The sequence below is a fragment of the Labeo rohita genome, chromosome 17, assembly GCF_022985175.1.
Source record: "Labeo rohita strain BAU-BD-2019 chromosome 17, IGBB_LRoh.1.0, whole genome shotgun sequence".
Lineage (NCBI taxonomy): Eukaryota > Metazoa > Chordata > Actinopteri > Cypriniformes > Cyprinidae > Labeo > Labeo rohita.
In genome coordinates, this window is record NC_066885.1 from 31,309,464 (window position 1) to 31,329,229 (window position 19,766).

The 19,766-nt window shown below is 35.0% G+C and overlaps 2 protein-coding genes across 3 annotated transcripts in view; both read left to right on the forward strand.

The window, feature by feature from the left end:
* The first annotated feature begins 1,545 nt into the window (after positions 1 to 1,545).
* orc3 (origin recognition complex, subunit 3) lies at positions 1,546 to 10,788 on the forward strand. The gene is made up of 20 exons (XM_051132515.1): positions 1,546 to 1,661; positions 1,799 to 1,853; positions 1,972 to 2,057; positions 2,150 to 2,282; positions 2,497 to 2,601; positions 3,469 to 3,617; positions 3,951 to 4,090; positions 4,482 to 4,641; positions 4,733 to 4,846; positions 5,329 to 5,462; positions 5,547 to 5,610; positions 6,455 to 6,571; positions 6,987 to 7,066; positions 7,150 to 7,283; positions 7,902 to 7,987; positions 8,713 to 8,807; positions 8,902 to 9,043; positions 10,001 to 10,117; positions 10,199 to 10,278; positions 10,498 to 10,788. The coding sequence occupies exons 1-20, from the start codon at positions 1,626 to 1,628 to the stop codon at positions 10,601 to 10,603; spliced, it is 2,133 nt and encodes a 710-aa protein (XP_050988472.1). The 5' UTR covers positions 1,546 to 1,625; the 3' UTR covers positions 10,604 to 10,788.
* Positions 10,789 to 11,400: 612 nt separating this feature from the next.
* The window catches only part of tfb1m (transcription factor B1, mitochondrial), a 28,685-nt gene continuing 20,319 nt past the window's right edge, over positions 11,401 to 19,766 (forward strand). Inside the window, exons 1-6 of one of the 2 annotated variants that reach the window (XM_051133847.1) lie at positions 11,401 to 11,444; positions 12,268 to 12,422; positions 12,601 to 12,752; positions 13,709 to 13,817; positions 15,372 to 15,523; positions 17,912 to 18,031. In XM_051133847.1, the coding sequence (XP_050989804.1) occupies positions 12,290 to 12,422; positions 12,601 to 12,752; positions 13,709 to 13,817; positions 15,372 to 15,523; positions 17,912 to 18,031 (666 nt within the window). In that variant the 5' untranslated portion in view covers positions 11,401 to 11,444; positions 12,268 to 12,289. Of the gene's footprint in view, positions 11,445 to 11,532; positions 11,650 to 12,267; positions 12,423 to 12,600; positions 12,753 to 13,708; positions 13,818 to 15,371; positions 15,524 to 17,911; positions 18,032 to 19,766 lie in introns of those variants that run through there. The other variant, XM_051133848.1, reaches the window with a different exon arrangement.

Sequence of the window (19,766 nt, forward strand, 5' to 3'; positions counted from 1 at the left end):
GCTTTTGCAGGTTCATGAGTAAAATCACATGAGCAAGAGTATAGAGGATATACTGTAGCACATATGTATACTGTACAAGGTGACATTGATACAATGCTGAGTTTTCATCCGAACCAGAACCGATGGTGCCTATCCCTGATCCAAAACATCATCTTGGTTGAGACTGACATTTCAGTGTTTAAAGTATGTTGGCTCAACACTGAAATTTTGATTACAGTTAATGGTACACATGGGTGGAGACGAGGATATTGAGCTAACATTGAATTGCTTTTGATGGCCACAAAATCCACATCTCTGTGGAACATTAGTGGGTGTTATACAATCAATGGAGTGTTTTCAGCTACTTTCCCTAATTTGTTCTAATCCACTGGGGGCTTGGTTTAGGAGTGTGCCTTTGAGTAAAGGGCCGGAGCTTGGTTTGAGAACAGATATACGTTTAATTTTATGTATTATCTTACTTATTTAGCAATTGCTAATCAAAGCATTTACTGTATTAGCTAGTTATAGTTGGTTTCCACTACCAAAATGTTTAAATTAAGATTGCATGATAATTTTAAGTTTATTTAAATGTATTAGTTATCTTATTCAGGCATTTTAAATTTAAGAGTAATTAACATGATTGTTCCTTTCTTTCTTTCTTTTTTTTTTTTCTTTGGATAAAAGAAAAACAGTATTATTCTCAATTCAGAAGATTAATAAAGAGCTAAAACTAAAATGATTTTGTCAAGAAATATAAAGAGTCTAATGTTTTAAGTTTTGGGGTTTGACAAAAAACACTTAAAATACACACTGAGAAAATTCTTGGTAAATGCACAAAAGCACATAATTTAATGAGGTGATTGGTGGGCTAGGACTGGGGAACTGAGAGGTTGGCTCTGAAAATATGAACTATAATGAAGTAATACTATCAGCACTTGATTTTGATGTAGAGTGTTTCAATCTGCTGCCACCAGATGCTGAAAGAATTTGACAAAATTCAATAAAAGACATTAAGGTATCAAAAACAGGGGCTACAAGATCTATGCCAACTGCAGTACTACAGACTGAAATGAGAAATGTCATTAAATTACTGATTCAGTATACAATGACAAACCATGACAAATCCAAACAAAAGTATCTAAAACAAATGAAAATAAATTAAATTTCAGCATATCAGTAATTGCTCAATGGTTAATTAAATCATTACAATGAAAGGAAATGTTTGATTTCAAACTTATAAAATTAAGGTGAATTTTGAGTTGACAAACATTTTACAAAGAAGTTCACATGATGACTGTTTTCATTTTTAATGCAATATCTGAAAAACAATTCATTCTGAAATAAAAATTGAGGGGTAGTATGGAATACAGTAGTCAACATTTGAAGTGGATCAAAACCTTTCATCAAAGTTGTCCTAACAACAAAACATTACCTGTTCTTGTCTTAGGACAACTTAAATGAACTTTTTTGATCCACTTCAAATGTTGACTACTGTAGTAAGACCTTGACGAACACTACTACCCAGCAGGGGGCGGTAATGCTTCTAAAAGTTGTGGCATAAAAAAATCACGAAGAATAAAAAAGCGGTAGCATAAACGCGTGTGGTACTTTTGAAGTTTCCTCGTTATTTAGTTTGGCAGGACAGAATGAGCGAAATTCCTCAAACTTCGTCAGTGTCAAAGGTAAAGTCGAGCAGACATGCATGCATTCTTACGTGGATAAATGAACCACATTTGTTGAAAATAATGTTATTGCTTTATATTCGATGCGTATAGAGACATGGTGATACATATCCAGACTAACAGATGATGTTTTTCAGGGATGTTTTGTTTTCAAGTCAGCCTCTAAAAAGAGAAAGCGACATGTAGAAGTTGGTGAGTAATGATAATTGTTTTTACCACCTTACAAAACAAATTGATTTTTCTCTCACTTTACAAATACATATCTCCATTGTCAAGCATTTTTGTTTTATTTATTTCAATGTAACGTTAGGTGGATATTTGGCGGATGATAGTGACGGAAGCGATCGCTTTAGGATCTGTCAGAAATTATGGGAAACGGTTCAGATGAACACAGAGGTACATTTCGCAACCGCTTTATCTAACTTAATTCATTAGTTTGTTCGCTTTTTAACACATTTATGTTTATTGATAAATCTATATTTTCACAGGTAATACAAGATCAGTTGAATAAAAAGGTACTTGACAGTCTTGCAGAGTTCATTAAAAAGCATGGACTTGCTTGCTCATCTGATGTTTGGAGACAGAGAGCCAGTGAAATCCCCACAGCTGCTCTAATGCTCGGTATGGCCTAGTTCTTATCCTTATATCTTATTTTCTAAATCATTGGCGAATGTTTTAAACTCGGGACGAGTTTAACATCTGGTTCAACATTTAGAAAACTAAAACTACTATCACCTTGACCTGTTTGACTGTTACCAATAGCCCCATAGCTCCATAGCCCCACTATTAGCTCCACCTATTTTTTGCCTTAATAAAACCTTTTATTGTCATCTAGGGGTCAACGTGCCAGATCATGCCATGACATTTCGAAGTCTGTGTAATCTCCTTCAGGATTCTGTTACACCATTTGTGGTGTCTGTTCATGCCAAAGAATGTGCAGGTGTGTATACAACTCTAAAAACTTTAATTATAACTTAAGTAAATAATACACATATACAGTACATATGCACTACCCTTTATGTAGGCTGAGGTTTGCCGTATGGCTTGTGCACAGTTTGTGAAATAAGTTAGTACCGCATGATTGAAAATGTAGACAAAATTCTAGTTAATTAAACCATAAATTAAATCCATAATTAAACATGAAATGTGTTACCAGCATTGCACCAGTTTAGACTCTCCACATTTTATATATTTTATTTGAACATTAGTTGAGCAGTGTAACCAATCACTGACATTGCTGTTGTGTACAGGAATACAGTTCCTGTACACAGTTGCACATCAGCGATAATTAGTCTGGCCCCAATGAGTCAGTTTTGAGTAGTCAGAAAAAAGATGCATGTTTTGTCTCACTTTTATTTATGTTGACACAAAACAAGCTGGTAATGAATTGCTGTGTTGTTGTGTAATGCCTCAATTAAATGAGAAAAACTACTGATTTACGTTTTAGTTTAAGCAAAATACACAAAAATGCAAAGAGACCATCCCTGAGCTCCAGGGCCTAAGGCATAAAATGTTGCATAGATTTCATCCTAAAGTATGCATACGCTTAAAAAGCCCTGTTTTTGTGCCTGTTTAACAAAATTCAGATTTGTTAAAATGCATATATGTGTATCTGTGCTGAGTTTGCTCATATATAAATCTCAATGAAAGGTTGAATAGACAAGCTTTATTCTCTACCCATCTCTGCAAAATAACCATACATGCAGTGACTTATGCATAGCTTCATCTGCATATAATTTGCATTCATATGTGATATTATAATGTTTTACAGTAATCCTGCAGTTCTATATATAAAATTTTTTGACAGCTGTAAAGCTCTTGATTCAGAAGGTTCTAGAGCAGCTGATGGGAAAAGGAGTGTCTGTGGATGAAGAACAGGAAGATGATACATCTTTGCTTCAAAAGACACAGTGCACTATTAGTGCTCTGTGTCAGTGGTACAAGACTGTGTCTAAGGTAGGAGAAGACGAGAACATAAACTATGCTTACCTACAATAAAAAGGCATGTTCAAGTTTTGAAAGAATCGATATGGAAGTGCTACTTGTTGAATAGGGGCTTGGTCCATAGAAAAGTAAACTTGGTTTTGTTTCTTTTGTAAGGGTGTGTGTGGTTTTTTTTGTTTTTTTTTTTTTCAAGTAGAATTAAAATGCTTAGCTCAGATTTAAAACCTTAAAGTGAACAATGTTTGGTAAGTTCTAGTAGAAATTTCAAAGAGATCCTGTGCTGTTGTGTAAAAAACTTTGGTGTGCCAATCTATTTTAACAATCAGAATAATTGATTTCTTGCAGAAATGCACCAAAGTTGCTTTGGAAAGGACAGAAAACTCGACAAATAATGACTCGCCTCAGAGTTTGCCTGTTGTTGTGATCTTCAAAGACTTTGAGGCATTTAACTCACATGTTTTACAGGATTTTATCCTTATTTGCAGGTGAGATTTTGTGTCGTAAAATGTGCAGTTTGTGTAATTTTATTGATTATTTCTTACACCCTGTCTACTTAATGAATATTGTGATGTCACAAGTAAATTGCTTCCGTCAAAATTAGCAAAGTAGTTTTCAGTGTACAGTGGTGGTTAAAAGTTTGTAGGTTGAAGTTGTTTGTTTTCATAGCCATGGCAAAACTCTGAAGCAGCATTTTATTTAAACAGAACCTTATACCTGAAATTACCTCAATTTTAAGATAACTTTCTGTTGCAAGGCTTGAAAGCAGTGCTATATCTTCTTTGTTGCATGAAAATGCTAATAATGTTTTATACATGAAATTGAAAAGTGTACATAATCATGGTCTGAAAATCCTTTATCTTTATGCCTTATTAACAGTCGTTATGCTCAGGAGCTTCCATTCGTGTTTATTTTTGGCATTGCCACTTCTCCCAGTGCTATCCAGCACAGGCTTCCCCACTCTGTGTCATCTTTGCTCTGCATTGAGGTCTTTCATTCTCTCTCATGCACTCAGCATTTAGCCTCTGTTTTTGACAAGGTAAATAACCATTGCGGTTTGTAATGCTTTTAAGTTAACATCTACAGTAGTTGTATTCCTTATGTTCTTCTGATGTCATTGTTTTTCGTAGCTCATTCTGAACTCTCAGTTCCCATTCAAGCTCAGCAGTAGGGTGATACAGGTGCTGGTTGGCATCTTCCTCTACCATGACTTCTCTGTTCAAAATTTTGTTAAGGGCCTACAGGTGAGCTGACACATAGTGTTTGTGAAAAGCATTTTTTTTCCTCAAATGGCCTTACACTGTGGCATGTGTAATATTATTTTGCATGTTATTGACTGCTACTTGAATTGACAGCTACTTATTTGGCTTTTGTTGCTTTCTGCTACTGAAGCATACCTCTTTCATTATTATGGAGACTAAAAGTGAAACTTAAATTTTGAAAGTTACGTCTTTGGTTAATGTGTTTAATAAACAATTACAAAGTCCCATCACTGCAGTAAATTCAGGAGCAAATAGATACATGTCAGTTGTATCACTTCATCTACATGAGCTATTTGAGCATGGACCTAGATGACTAAAACTAATTTTTAGTGATAGCATGACTGTTACTTGATTGTTACAAATGAATATATTATGATGCTATTTTAAACATAATTCTTTTTGTGAGAATGTTTAAATGATGTGGATATTTTGCCAGCACTGTAATGAAGCCCTTTGTCTTACAGTTCTCCATGTTGGAGCACTTTAATAGCCAGCCTCTCAGTGTGCTTTGCTGCCAGAAACAAGAGGCCTTGCTTTCTGCCAAGACATTGAGCAAACAAAATGTTGAACGAATCCGCCATCTACCTTCGTTCATGAGGTATACACAGCAGTGTTCACTCCAGTAAAGGGATGCAGCAACATTTCTGTAACTATACATCTAAGTGAACATATGTCTTTGTAGGTATGTGGAGACTCAGGAGCCCCAGGAGCAGGTGCGGCTCCTTACCAGTGATGAACATGTCAAGGTAACACATTATTATTCCACAACAATCCGTGTAATTGACTCTCATAAATCTGCACTCCTTTTGCTATTTGTCTTATTTGTCAGCTCAGGCTAGCATGCTAACCATAGGCTGTTCTTTAGTGTAGCTTTGGGTTAACTATAAGCAATTTTAATGGCTAAGTTAGCTTAGCATGCAAATTTTTTTTGTGTGTTCATTCTCATCATAAATTATTTTTTTGCATCTGGTCAAGCGTGTTTCTTCTAGGTGGCAACCAGTTGGTTACCCTGTTAAACAGCAAGGTTATTATCCGATTATTGAATTGCAAGAGCAATGTCAATACAATTTCACTCACCAGCTATGAAGTTCAGCACTGTTTGATTAAAGTAAAACTCTGAAATGCCTTGTTAACATTGCCAAATGCCAAAAATGACATTCCTATCAGAGAGTGGTGTTTATCACTTTTTCTACATCTCACTGAAAAACTTTGAAATAATAAAATTTAGCACATATGTATAATCCCATTTGTAATTGGTGGCTTTAGCTGAAGGAGCAAAAATTCTTTTTACTGCAAATTGCCCCCACTGGCGTCTTGCTTATTTATACAAATAAAAACTATTTAGTTAAGTTGGACAGTGAATGCTACAATTATAAACAGAAATCTTCTGCTCCATACAGCAAGAGTCAGATTTCTCTTGAATAGACTAAGGTGAGATGGTGGAGGATTTGGTGTCAAAAGTGCCTATTTGGCATCATTTCTGTGGTTAATATAAGATTCAATTCCCTCATTTTATTAGGAACATATGAGTAATAGTAATGTGTAAAGCATTACTAAGCTTGTTTTTGTGATTTTTATATTTTTTTTCAGGAAGTATGTCAAAAATTACTGAAAAACCTCCATAAATACCACAAGCATTACTATCCCATTCTACAGTGTCTGCACTCTTTGACATCATCACTGCCTAAATTTCCTCTGGGGAAGCATGTAAGTAGACTTTTTGATAACCCTATTTTACATTATCCGTGTTACATGTACTTATTGTAGTAATAACAGTTAATTATGCATGATTATATGCAACTAACTAGGGATGCTCATTTTAACTGGTTAACCGTTAACCGACAGAAAGATTATCAGTTAAATGGTTTAAAGCGTGTGATGTGATGTGATGTGATGTGTCCATATAAATCCTCATGTTCTGTTTTTGCTGCTTTTTGGGCATGTAAAATTAATCGCTGGAAAACAAAGTCAGAAAGTAACCATTTGCCGATCCTGTTACATAATGATTTGATTATCATGCAGTAAATCTAAAGAAACAGAAATGAGACACTAGTTTCCCTTACAATAAAGAGAATGGACAGTGTTTAATGCTCAGCACATGAAACTGTAATTGTGCTTATAGATACGCGAACTGCACGTATCCTGCATTGAGAAGAATTTGTGGGAAACCGAAGAGTACGATTCAGCCTTGCAGCTTCTGAGGTAACGTAGTCTACTGACTGGTCATATATAAATGTATAAAAGATATAGATTTTTATATATATTTAATTGTTATTTCTCTGCAGGATTCTAGCAAAAGATGAGCTTGTTGCAGCTTTACGGAAGTGTGCAGAAATTCTTAAATCTGCCAATACCAAGAGAATGCAAAATGTTTTGCAACAATTTGAAGATTTTATTGGCAAATTGGAAGCACTGGAGGGTAAGTCAGACTCAGTATGTGTTCAGAGTTGTCTGTTTTAAAATGGAAAACATCAGAATTTCGCTGTTTTTGTTTCCATCCAGTGTGTTCAAGAGAACATATCTGGAGAAATTGTGTAATATTATGAAATCAGCAGTAGATGCCTTTATCCAAAGTGTGTCCTTAATAAAGCAAATTTGGGATTCTGTTTTTTTCTCGTAGCAAATTATTTACATTAATTGTTTAGTTAAAGTCACTTTTTTTTTTGTTTTGATCATGGGTATATATTTTTTTTTTCTGCTGAATTTACAATTAAATGAAAATAATGGATAGTGTTTAATGTTCAGCACGTGAAGCTGAAATTGTTCTTATAGATGCGTGAACTCCACGTGTCCTTAAATCCAGCAAATTTGGGATCCTGTTTGTTTCTTTTTCTGTTTTCGTAGCCAATTATTTACATGAATTGTTTAGTTTAAAACACTTTTCTTTTTGGTGCTACAATTGGTTGGTTAATTTTAGAATTATTTACAGTGTTTCTAATTGTAAACATTTGCCAAAAAAAAAAAAGAAAAAAAGTGCATTCAAAAATGAACTGCTGGTTTAACAATTCCATTAGTAATACTTAGCTTTGCCTATCAGGTGTCTCTTCAGAAGATTCCTCTGGGAATGGTGTCATCTCAGCAAAAATGGAATATCAGAAAACGGATCTCTTTCAGCTTCAAAAGGCAAAGTATTTGTTTTACCTAATCTGGAATTTGTTTATCACTAACATGTTGTTTTACATGGATGTAATGAGTGAGTGAGCATATGTAAGTTTACAATGGGATGTCCTTGTACATTTACAAGTTACTGAAAGCGTTTATGTATCATATTTATTTTGAGAGTGTAGTGAGGTCAATTACGTCATTTGCAGTGCTTCATGGGACTTTTTTCTTTTCAAACTTTTGTTTCCCCATTGGAAAGGAATTATATTAATGATTATATAAACTACAGCTATACTTAGTATTGTAAAACCTCAGAACTAACCAGGCAGTGTTCATATAATATGCAATCAATACAACAAGCTGGATCATCTGATAACTAGAAATATCTAACAACTCCAAGCAATGAGCCTGCAATGCCTAGCAAGATACTTGAATTGCCCTTTACACTGCCTTATACATTTTACACTGAATGTGGCGCAGTGACCATCAGTCACAGACAGAAAATGCATGCCTCATTATTTCTGACGTACTCCATGCGACTGTGATACATTCACCAAGGACAAATGGATTTGGAATGTTCACTTCTTTTTAAGAATTTACTAGCACAGACTACTGAAATTGTAGTATCGTGACAACACTAAGTACTAGATTATCAGACCATACCATAAATGACTATTCAGTATAAATGGTTTCAACTTTTGAAAAGTGACATTGGTGGATTTAAAATGCCATGATTCTATGTGCAGACGCTTCTTGAAAAAGAGTCCCGAAGAACTAAGAAAATGAATCCATTCGAAGTGCTTCGAAGCCAGGTGATAGAGTTTATTGACAGCCTTGTGAGGTAAGTAGACAACACCATGAACATAGTTTGCTTAAATACTTGCTTCTGTCATAAAATCCTTTATGCAGTATAAGATTTGTGTGTCTGTCCTCAGAGAATACTTGACTCCAGCAGAACTCCAGCCGCTCAATGAAGTGTGCTACTACAGTTCCTCTGGGGTCCTGCGTCAGCGACTCAATGTCACCCCACGAACATCCATTCAAGCTGCTCTCAGTCATCCTTTCTACTACTTGCAGGTAACTGACACTAACCCCTTCCCCCCCCTTTTATTTTTGTGAACAGCTCCTTGTGGATTTGATTTTTAGCTGAATAGACATCCATTTAAAGCTGTGGTAGATTTAGCACTCATCACATTTCTGCGGGTGTTCTGAAGACACACGCAGCCAGAACTGCTTTTTAGGGACAAATTAAAGTGTTGCTCACACTGACAATATTTCCAGGGACACAAGCTTCTGAGTATATTGTCGCTCCAACATTTGACCTTCAGTTACCAGTGTCATCGATACAGTAGATGCTGCAGCAAGAGTAGGAAAGCCTATTGGAAGCTAATAGCACACTAATAGCAGTTGCCAACCTCCAATGGTTTAATTTTGTTAGAGACAGTGTCCAGACTGTTTGGACTGGGATGACCCATGTGGGACACAGGCTCATTGTCATCAACAGAGAGTGGCATGGAGCATAAATCAAACATGTTGTTGGAAAACAAATTTATCAGCTCATTTTGGATATTAATTTGTTCAATATTTAAATTAATATGATCCAGAGCTTATGTAGTGTAAGATTTTTTGCAAATATTTAAAGCTTGTAAATGTGAATTTTGACATTGTTTAGAAGCAAATTAGTTTATAGATAACCTTAAGGCCAACATACGTACAGCTTTCAAACTTTCAAATTTCATTTTATGGGGACACAGATGGAGTTGTCTTTGGAAGTCTGCCCAAATCCATGTATTAAAGGGAAAGTTTATTCATAAATTATAATTGTTGTCATTTACTCACCCTTGTTTAAATTCAAACCTGCATGACTGACTTTTTACTGTAAAACATAAAAGATCTTTTGAAAAAGAAAAAAAAAAAACCTCAGTGTTTGTTTTTGGGTTTTTTTGGTCCATGCAATGAAAGTATTGTACCCAACATTCCTCATATACAGTATAGTGGTCTGTTAGTTTGGTTATTGTTCTGTTGTTGCTGCAGAATGAAAGCCTGAAAACAAATGCTGGCACAATCTCCAGTGCTGCACCAGACCTCTGCATTGTATACAAGCTTCATCTTGAGTGTGGAAGACTCATAAATCTATATGACTGGCTTGAGGTATGAACATGCTAAATCAAAATCACATATATAGGTGGTTTAAATTTTTCTAACAGTATGGATGGTACCTGTCATTTCCAGGCATTTGTAACTGTCATGTCAGCTGCTGAGGACCAAGATGCTGATTCTGAGGAGTGTGGCAAATTTGACAGCCTTAAGCAGTATCCTTTTTGACATTTTACTCGTTTTATTTTAGTAATGAATGTGTGTTCGTTAATTTAATAACTTTTTTGTTTAATTAGAAGTACTGTTACTGCATTCTTTAGCGGAAATGTTTAAGATAAAACTTGTGACAGTCATTAATTGTACAAAGTTACTTGCCTTTTAAAATGCTCTATAAAAATTAATTTCTATTAGGTATTGTTCTTAACATTTGACAGTGCTCGTTTCATTCAGGCTGTTTCCGAGATGGAATTTCTTGGTTTTGTTAAATCAACAAAACAGAAGACTGACCATGTGGCAAGACTGACTTGGGGAGGATGTTAAAGAAATTATTTGCAAAGCACCGTTTCCTGAGCACAAAAGACTGGCCTGCAAATAATTGAAATAATTGTGTATTTTGTACTGTCAGCTGTATTATACATGTTACTATTTACTCCTTTTTTTTTTTTTTTTTTTTTTTGAACAGTTGTTGCTGTTTTGGTTAATTGGAATAAAAATAATATACTGTTTTAATGTCTCTGTCAAATATTTTAATTCACTGAATCTGGGAAGTTTAAATTTTATCAGACCTTAGCTATAAAAGATAATGAAAATTATCCAAAAATTAAAAATTGTCATGAGAATATATTCTTATATTATCTCTTATTCACAATTCAAAGAAATTGATGCACAATGAAATAAATGCATAATGACCCACACTCTTACCAGTTGGTGGTAGCAATGACACGTTAACATTTGACAAACACCTCAGAATTTTTGCAATTTACATTAGGATAGGAAAGAAAGTGAACAATTATTACAAGCTCGGAAGAATACTATGATGTTTTCATGTTAAAGTAAAGATTAACATGCTCAGCACTGAAAAGCTTTTATGAATAAACTTGGCTGTGATGGCTAATAATGTCTAAACACTCCTGTTAAAATGGCCTTTTTGGGGGTTTAAAAAAAAAACAACTTTTTTTTTGTTGATGTATTTTGGGCTTTCATACTTTTATTATGATGCTTGTGGGTCAAATGACATCAAATTGCACATTTTCAAGGGCACCCAAATATCCCCGCCCCTTATGAACATGATTGGTTAGTTTGTTCATTGTCTACACCCTATTGGAGGAAATAATTACAGCGTCAGGGTAACCGCCTTCGCTGTAGGAAGACATCTGCACTGGTGAGGAAAACGTGTCTCCTGTTTGTGTCGTGTTTTATCCTAAAACAGTTTTGTTCTTATTGAAGATAGCTGTTGTTTAAATATGTGACCGAGTAAGAAGTAAAATAATAAAAACTCTTTTTTTTTAAGCGCTTTAAATGTTTTAAACAGACAGCGTAATGTTGTCTTGTTTACTAGCATATATTGCAGTCCTGACTGCTTATAGGTAACGTTAGATTCTAACATGTACTGTCTTTTCTATAAATCTCTCCATTAAGGGATATGTGTCTTTTCGTTAATACAATTACAACTGTTATTCACAATTTTATCTAAGTGCTCTGAGCCAGGGCAGACTAAGCGCTGTTATTGCCTATACTTGTGTGTTGCTGAATTACATTCTATATTTTGTAATTAATTCACACGTATTTTCATAAATTGGAAAAGTCATGCACACGCTATATGCGTTTTACCTTTAACAAATATCAGTTAACGTATGAAAACGACGGTCTGTCTCAAAGTAACTGCAGTTCAGAAGGTTAACCACAAGGTGTTGCCCGAATATTACGAATCTCCTGTTGAGTCTCTGAATCCAGAGATCTCTGTTGAAAAATAACATAGACATGCAGGACTACCTCTTCTCTGTTCAAATGTTCTACTACTGACAATATTTTTTTCTTCCTTATGCACTGAAAAAGTTTCTATGTCACGAGGCATTCAGAAGTCTGTTCATGCGCTTAAAATCTGGGATATTTTCATTTAAAGTAAAGGGGGAAGCTTTACAATAATAATAATAATAAAATAAACAGACAAGTTATGTAATTAAAATACATGGTTTTTTTTTCAGTTGTTATTGTAACTGAAGGGAGATGGCAGCTACCCAGAAACTGGCCTGTTTTCGGTTACCTCCTCTGCCTACCATAAAGGAGATTATCAAACTGTATAATCTGAGAGCAGAGAAACAGCTTTCCCAGAACTTCCTCCTAGACATGAGACTCACAGGTCAGTCCAACTCACTGATCTATAATAGATAGTCATTATATATAGATCAGTGGTTCAACTACTCTATTTCAAAACTTGATAGATTTCAGTGAGGTAGCACATTATTGGTGTGTGTGTTTATGTAATTTGGGTGCTAAATGTAAACAGCAACTTTACACAAAATCCTTATTGATTTCAGATAAGATTGTCCGGCAGGCGGGAAGCCTGAAGGATGCGCATGTGTGTGAGGTGGGACCTGGACCTGGGGGCCTCACCAGGTCTATTCTGAAAGCTGGAGCAGCAGACATATTAGTGGTGGAGAAGGACACACGCTTTATTCCAGGATTACAGGTTTACAAATAAATTAATGTATTCTATAGAGCCATAATTTGACTATATCAAATATTTGGCCATTTTGAGATCATTGAGTGATAGCTGCTAGAATGGCAAGCAGAAGTGTTCATTCTGCTTACTGTCATAATCAGGCCAGTTAGTGAATACTGCACGTTTTCTGTTTTCCAATAATTTTTTACTGAATTTTAAAGAAATGTAGTGTAAAATAAGTTATTTTTACTTCTATCAATGTTGTGTATAACATAAAATTTGTGTTGAATGTCAGATATTGATATTGGCAGTTGTTAAAATGAAAAAAAGGAAAAAAATACCGTATGCAATTTGAACTATATTAGGATCCCAGGTACTTTAAAATTACACGTTTGTCTGGATACAGCTGCTTCACACAAAATCAAATGTTTTTAGTTAATAGTGCCTGATATGCAACAAAAGTTTGGAATAATTAAATTAATAATTAAAGAAGCCTTTTATGCTCACCAAGGCTGCATTTTTTTTTTAATTAAACATGCAGATAGAAACTGTAATATTACAAAACATGCAAGTTTTAATCTGTTATGTGTAAATATTTGTATGAACACAAAAAGATTTAACAACGAAGACATAAACTGAACAAATTTCAAAAACATTTGGCCTACAGAAATGGAATAATGAGTCCCTGAACAAAGTAGGGCATAATATCAGAAGTAGCAGTCAGTAAGTAGCAGTCAGTATGTGGTGTGTCCACCAGCTGCTTTAAGTACTACAGTGCCTCACATCTTAATAGATTGAGAAAGATTTGCCAGTTCTTGCTGTGAGATGTTCACTCTTCCACCAAGCCACTTGCAATTAATTATTTATTTATTTTTTTTTATGTACGTGTGTTTGTGTGTGTGTGATTCTGTTTATAATTTTATGTAATGTAATTAGGCTGAGTAAGCATGTATATTAAAGCATTTGGGTCTTCTTTTGTTCAGCTTTTGTCCGAGGCGGCCCCTGGAAGAATGAGGATAGCACATGGAGATATTCTTACATACAGACTGGAAAGAGGGTTCCCAGCCCATATAGCCAAGGCATGGGAAGATGGTAAATACTATAAATGATCTCAAACACTGTTCAATAAATAACTAGTATTTCACTATGGAGTGATTTTATTATATGGCACCCTTGAAAAATATGAGTTAGGCAAAAAAAATAGCTTTGCTGTTTATCCTCTTAGTGTTTAATTAGACATGGATCCTTGTAAATATTTTGAATATAAGAAAGTCTTATTCCAAAATAAATAGTTTTCTGAAAATAAATTTGTGACACAATAATTGGCACTTTTTAATACATTGTGCAACTTACCTTTGTCCAGATCAGTGGTTCTCAAAGTGTGGTACCAGGAATCACAAAATTAAATGTAAATTAACATTAAAACACAATACATTTAATATTTGTTTGTTTTTGTTTGTTTGTTTTTTTTGTTACATTTAGGTTCAGTAAAGTTTTTTTTTTTTTTTTCTTTCAGATACAACACATTTTAATTTAATTATTTTTTTTTGTTTACCTGTTTGTAAGCACTGCCCAGTGTTAATGTTCAAACTGTGTATTTGCAATGTTAAAGTGGCTGACAACAATAAATATTCTTATTAGGAATAAAACCGCCTTGTGCAGCGCTGTGACTGTATAGTCAGGCCTACTACACTACTAAATTTTAATGTTGGTCATTATGGTGGTACTTGGAGAGTCAAATATTTTCTGAGGTGGTACTTGATATAAAATGTTTGAGAACCACTGGTCTAGATAACTTTGAATGGGACCAGTTATGCTCGGCAAACTGTAGGCACTTGAGCCTGTAGTGACCTCGTATTTATACCACAGTAAAACAAAAAGTCATGTCTTACCACTTCCTGTAAGTTTTCCTAATCACTCAGGGGAACTTAGAAAAATACTTGACTTGGATATTTGCTCCTGAGAGTTTCTAGGGTTGCACACATTTTTTAAAAAGAATATTTATTTATTTGACACATATGTATTGTATTGGTTATATTTGACAAGGGCGCCATTTTTATGGAGGGTGCTATCTGTATATATTAAATATATAAAAAGAATTTGTTGGACAAGTCCAGCTGGGAATGTTCTTATTTGAAATGATCAATCATCAGAGAAAATAAGCTTCAGTTTCCCCCTGAATGTGTCCAAATGCTGCAGATTAACTTGTTTTCAATCTCCACGTTCTCATTTCACACCTTTGTTAATGTCTTTGCTTTGGCTGCCATTTCTTTCTAGAATTCGGGTTAACGCACTGTTCTTGTCCAACACAGCTGCAAATGGCCTGGCCAAGCATCACACCCAATCCTTTAAAAAAAAAACACTCCAGACCTTTCAGATTGCCCCTCTGTTTAACACCTGTTATAACAACAAGATAGAACAGCCACTGACTTATTCATATACAAACAAGCTTAAGACAACATACCTGAATGTCTGCCATCCTTTATTCAGCCTTTTCTTGGTGATCAAGGACCAGCTTAGCAAAGGTCAGCTGCCTGCTGTTGACAGTACCACAGTAACATAATTTGTATACTTTGTTGTTATATGAGTGTCCGTAAAGAACTTGAAAGGTTCTTTAGTGTATGGATATGTGTGTTTGTGTTTCAGCACCCCCTAACCTGCACATCATTGGAAATCTGCCTTTTAGTGTGTCAACTCCTCTCATTATAAAGTGGCTGGAGCAGATATCTAACAGAACTGGGTGTTTTATGTTTGGACGCACAAGGCTTACACTGACCTTCCAGAAAGAGGTGGCTGAGGTAAGTTGAACAGAAACTGTTATTCCAGATATTGTTCCTTTGTAATGTTTTATTTTTTATATTTAATATTTAATATTTCCAACAGGGGTCAACAACCAGTAGTAGTTCATCTGGGTACTTTGTTTCATACTGTTTTATGAATGCTGTTAATTTGGACTTGCTGCTCTTTTTGTAATGTTGTTTTTTGCCTTTATGTGACACTGGACCACAAGACCAGTCATAAGGGTCGATTTTCTGAAATTGAGATTTATACATCATCAAAGCTGAATAAATAAGCTTTCCACTGATGTATGGTTTAAGATGGGACAATATTTGGCCGAGATACAACTATTTGAAAATCTGGAATCTGTGGGTGCAAAAAAATCCTAATATTGAGAAAATCACCTTTAAAGTTGTCCAAATGAAGTTCTTAGGAATGCATATTGCTAATCAAAAATTAAGTTTTAAAATATTTATGGTAGGAAATTTACAAAATGTCTTCATGGAATATGATCTTTCCTTAATATCCTAATGATTTTTGGCATAAAAGAAAAATCGATAATTTTGACCCAAAACAAGTATTTTTGGCTATTGCTACAAATATACCCATGCTACTTTGTGGTCCAGGTTCACATATATACAGTAGTTGGGAAGTATGCATACTTTGATGTAGTCCTTAGCGACACGCTAGAACATGTTCGCAACATATTACAAAGTTATAACATTATACAAACTTGTAGCAATGTGCTAAAAGATGCTAGCAATTTCTAAACACACACTAGTGCATACCACAACAAAGCCTTTTTGATGTTCAGAAAAAGGGATATCTTGTGCTATTCCGAGCTGTAAGTACCTCTGAATATCTTTTTTTTTTTTTTTTTTTTTTTTTTTTGTCCTGAGTTGAGGTTTATTTTTAACAGAGACCTTGATAATTTCTGTTTGATCTTAAGTTTCTGCTTTCTTTCAATTTTTGGAGGGCTGTCACAATGAAATTTAGGCTTTTCAAGTTTCCAACAAAGCAATGTTGTTCATTTCACGAGTTCATTTACACAGAACTCCTAAAGGCACAGCAGAATAAAAATTGTCATTTTATGTTTGTTATTGTCACGCAGCTTGAAATTGGCATGAAACATGCACACTTTCAGGCTCTTTCACACTCTCAAGCCGCAATATTAAATCTCACTCCAAATAAGACAACTCAAATATAGTTGTTTTTCAACAGCATGGAGCTTGATTCTCTAAAATTGGACTGCTCTAAAGCAGCATGATTCAGCTGGTGCTGGGTGGTTTGACCAAAAATCTGTATAAAGTTTTTAGGATTCTGACAGTTTCACGGTTTATCACGTTTTTTCCCTGAATGGCTTTTTTTATCAGATTGCATGAAACAGGTGCAGAACCCCTGCATTTTAATCTTGATCCAAACATTAGATTGTATAATTTCAAAATTTAAAAGCAAAAACAGAATGGTCTGACTTTAGTTTTGTGATATTATGCTACAAAAACGTCTGCACGAAACAAAAACAGCAGACGGTCTGAATGAGAACAGCAGGTGTTCTTTATGGAAACAGCAGCGAAACAGCGTTTCTTTGATTACTGCTGTTAACAAAGCAGCAATGCTCTTTCAAATATTACATTAATATACATTATATGGAGGTAAGTTAAAAAGAAAGTACCATCTAAATTTTTCTTTTTGCAGTCAGTTCTCCTCAGAGATAAAATTGATATAAACCCCAACCCCATTTCAGTATTTACGTTTTTTTCAATATTTCTCACATTGAGGACAGTGTGTAAAAATTAATACGGTGTGCGTAATTCAAACTGATTTACCGTTTGAACCGGTATCACCCAGCACTAGATTCAGAACCAATCAAATTTCTTTCAGCACTTCAATGTGACAAGGCCTGCAAACCAGAATTTACAGTCATGTCAAATATATATTTTCATCAAATGTTTGATGTTGAACATTGTGCAAAAACTTATATTAATATGAACAGTAACTCAGATTATGCTTTTTTTCAGTTGTTATTTACTGTGTTGCAGCTTTATAACTGTGGACAAACAAGCTAAATGCAGTTTATTTTTAGCATGTTTGGCACACAGAATGCTAAATCCAAACTATTTGAATTATTTATGTTTTTTAATAGTTTTTTTTTTATTATTATTTAAATTGATTTGTAAGAAAGCTAGTTAGCTGGGAGACCATACAAAGGGCAATATTTGGTAACAAGTTAAATCTTTGCTCTCTAGAAAATTAGGTTAATTTTCTTTTTTCTTTTTTTTTTTTTAAGTACATCTAAAACACCATTAAACTTAAGTATTTGAGTGTTTTTTTTTAGCATTAGGATGATTTAATGAAAAGAAAAAAAAAAAACAAAACCAAAAAGTCTTTGTCCTCTATTTAATTTCTAGAGGTTAACAGCCAGCACAGGAAGCCGTCAACGAAGCCGTCTGTCTGTCATGGCTCAGTATCTCTGCACTGTCAAAAACTGTTTCACCATCCCAGGATGTGCCTTTGTTCCAAAACCTAACGTAAGTCCCTTTCTTCTGCCATTTATGTTTCTGTATCTTTCTGTGTCTGACTGCTCATGTGGAAGGATGTGGGTGTTAGCTCATTAGAAGAGCACAGAGTCAATGTTGTCTTAGATATGGAATCAGAGATGGCGACGCTTAGTGTGTAATGATGCCCACAAGGCATTTGGTACGGCGTTCTTTTGTGCAGTGAGGAAATAAGAGCCCTGTTTGAAAATTTTAGCCTTGCCTCTTTATTCCACTGGATTTTTAAGTTTTGGGGAATGCCAGGGGTTTGTGGATAAGAGGGGTCCTATAAAAGAAAGTACCTTATGCACGAAGTTCCCTTGTCTGTAAATATTTTATCCAGCTGGAGTGCTTTGGAATGAAGAAGGGTAGAAAGGAAAGTGGGGCGAATTGAGCATTCTCTTGGATTAAATGGCAAGGATGATTATTTCATTGCACACCAAGGCTTTTACAACACTGATGAAAGAAGCATGCTGCTTCATGAGATTTCTCACAAGAAGTCACTGAAACATCTCAAGATAAAAATTGTACAAGAGTGATGATGCATGGTAGACATACCCCTGAGAAAAAGCTTAATTGCGCTCTTTGAAAAAACATAGGCTAACACTTGTAAGATATCTGAGGGATAAGTAATGACAGGATCTTTCTCCATCCACTGCATTCAAACTGTGTGCTGTTGAAAGACAGATTTTTGAGAAAATCAAATTTCTTGGTTGACTGAAATTTATTGGTGGGAATTCACCTTTAGACCTTAATCTGTATGATATTGAATCATCACTGGTATTTGTTTTCCGGTGTCTGATGTCAGGAAGACATTAATCTTGTGGAAAGGCAGAATAATAATCAGTGTTAAATGAGAAATAACTGCTTATGTTGTTTGCATTTTGAGTATGACCTAACATGCAGTTAATATTATAGTGACTAATTAAGCATCATCATTACTGCTGCTCACAGTTTCAGTGCATTGCTCTTCTCACATGGTTTGTGCATTGAATATGAATGACCTCAGATTGTGTGGCTTGTTGAGATCTGTAAAGCTCTCAAAAAGGAGAGTTTTTTTCATATGGCAGATAATTAAACTGGCCAAATTTCTAATAGACTTGGATTGAAGAAAATACCCTAGTCATATCTTGGGACTCTAATATCACACACTTGAGGGTGGGGTCTTTTGACATAGGCCAGCGATCAACCACCATGGAGGGCTCTCTATGCCTGAAGTGCCCAAACTCGGTCCTGGAGTGTCCTGCAGAGTTTAGCTCCAACTTGCCTCGACACACATGCCAGGAAGTTTCTAGTATGCCTAGTAAGAGTTTGATTAGCTGGTTCAGGTGTGTCTAATTGGGGTTGGAGCTAAACTCTGCAGAACAGTGGCCCTCAAGGAATGAGTTCGGGCACCCCTGATCTATGCAATGCCCCAATAATCACCCAGAAAACCCTATCATCATTTAAGTTAGTTTTGCACTGGCACCAATCACATTTTCTTTGAAAAAATGTAAAAGTCTAGTTTACATCTAGTTTTTTGGCCATAGGGACAGATAGATCTGTATATCTATGTTCTTTTTACGCTTGCATAGAAAGCAATAAATTCTCTTTGATATTAGTTCAAGCGTTTAATGCTGCAAATTTGCCTTTGCCAATTTATTTGTTGTACAGAGCTGTGGTGGTATAAATACCATCTGTGCTGAAGAAGCTTACCCTAGAGGACTGCTCACATCTTCGGAAATCAGCA

What these genes read in the sequence shown, in the direction of transcription:
- orc3 (XM_051132515.1), top strand. Translation starts at nt 1,626, where the DNA reads ATGAGCGAAATTCCTCAAACTTCGTCAGTGTCAAAG. An exon ending in CGGTTCAGATGAACACAGAG is followed by an intron (nt 2,058 to 2,149) that starts GTACATTTCGCA and finishes ATATTTTCACAG; the next exon opens with GTAATACAAGATCAGTTGAA. An exon ending in CCAGTGATGAACATGTCAAG is followed by an intron (nt 5,611 to 6,454) that starts GTAACACATTAT and finishes ATTTTTTTTCAG; the next exon opens with GAAGTATGTCAAAAATTACT.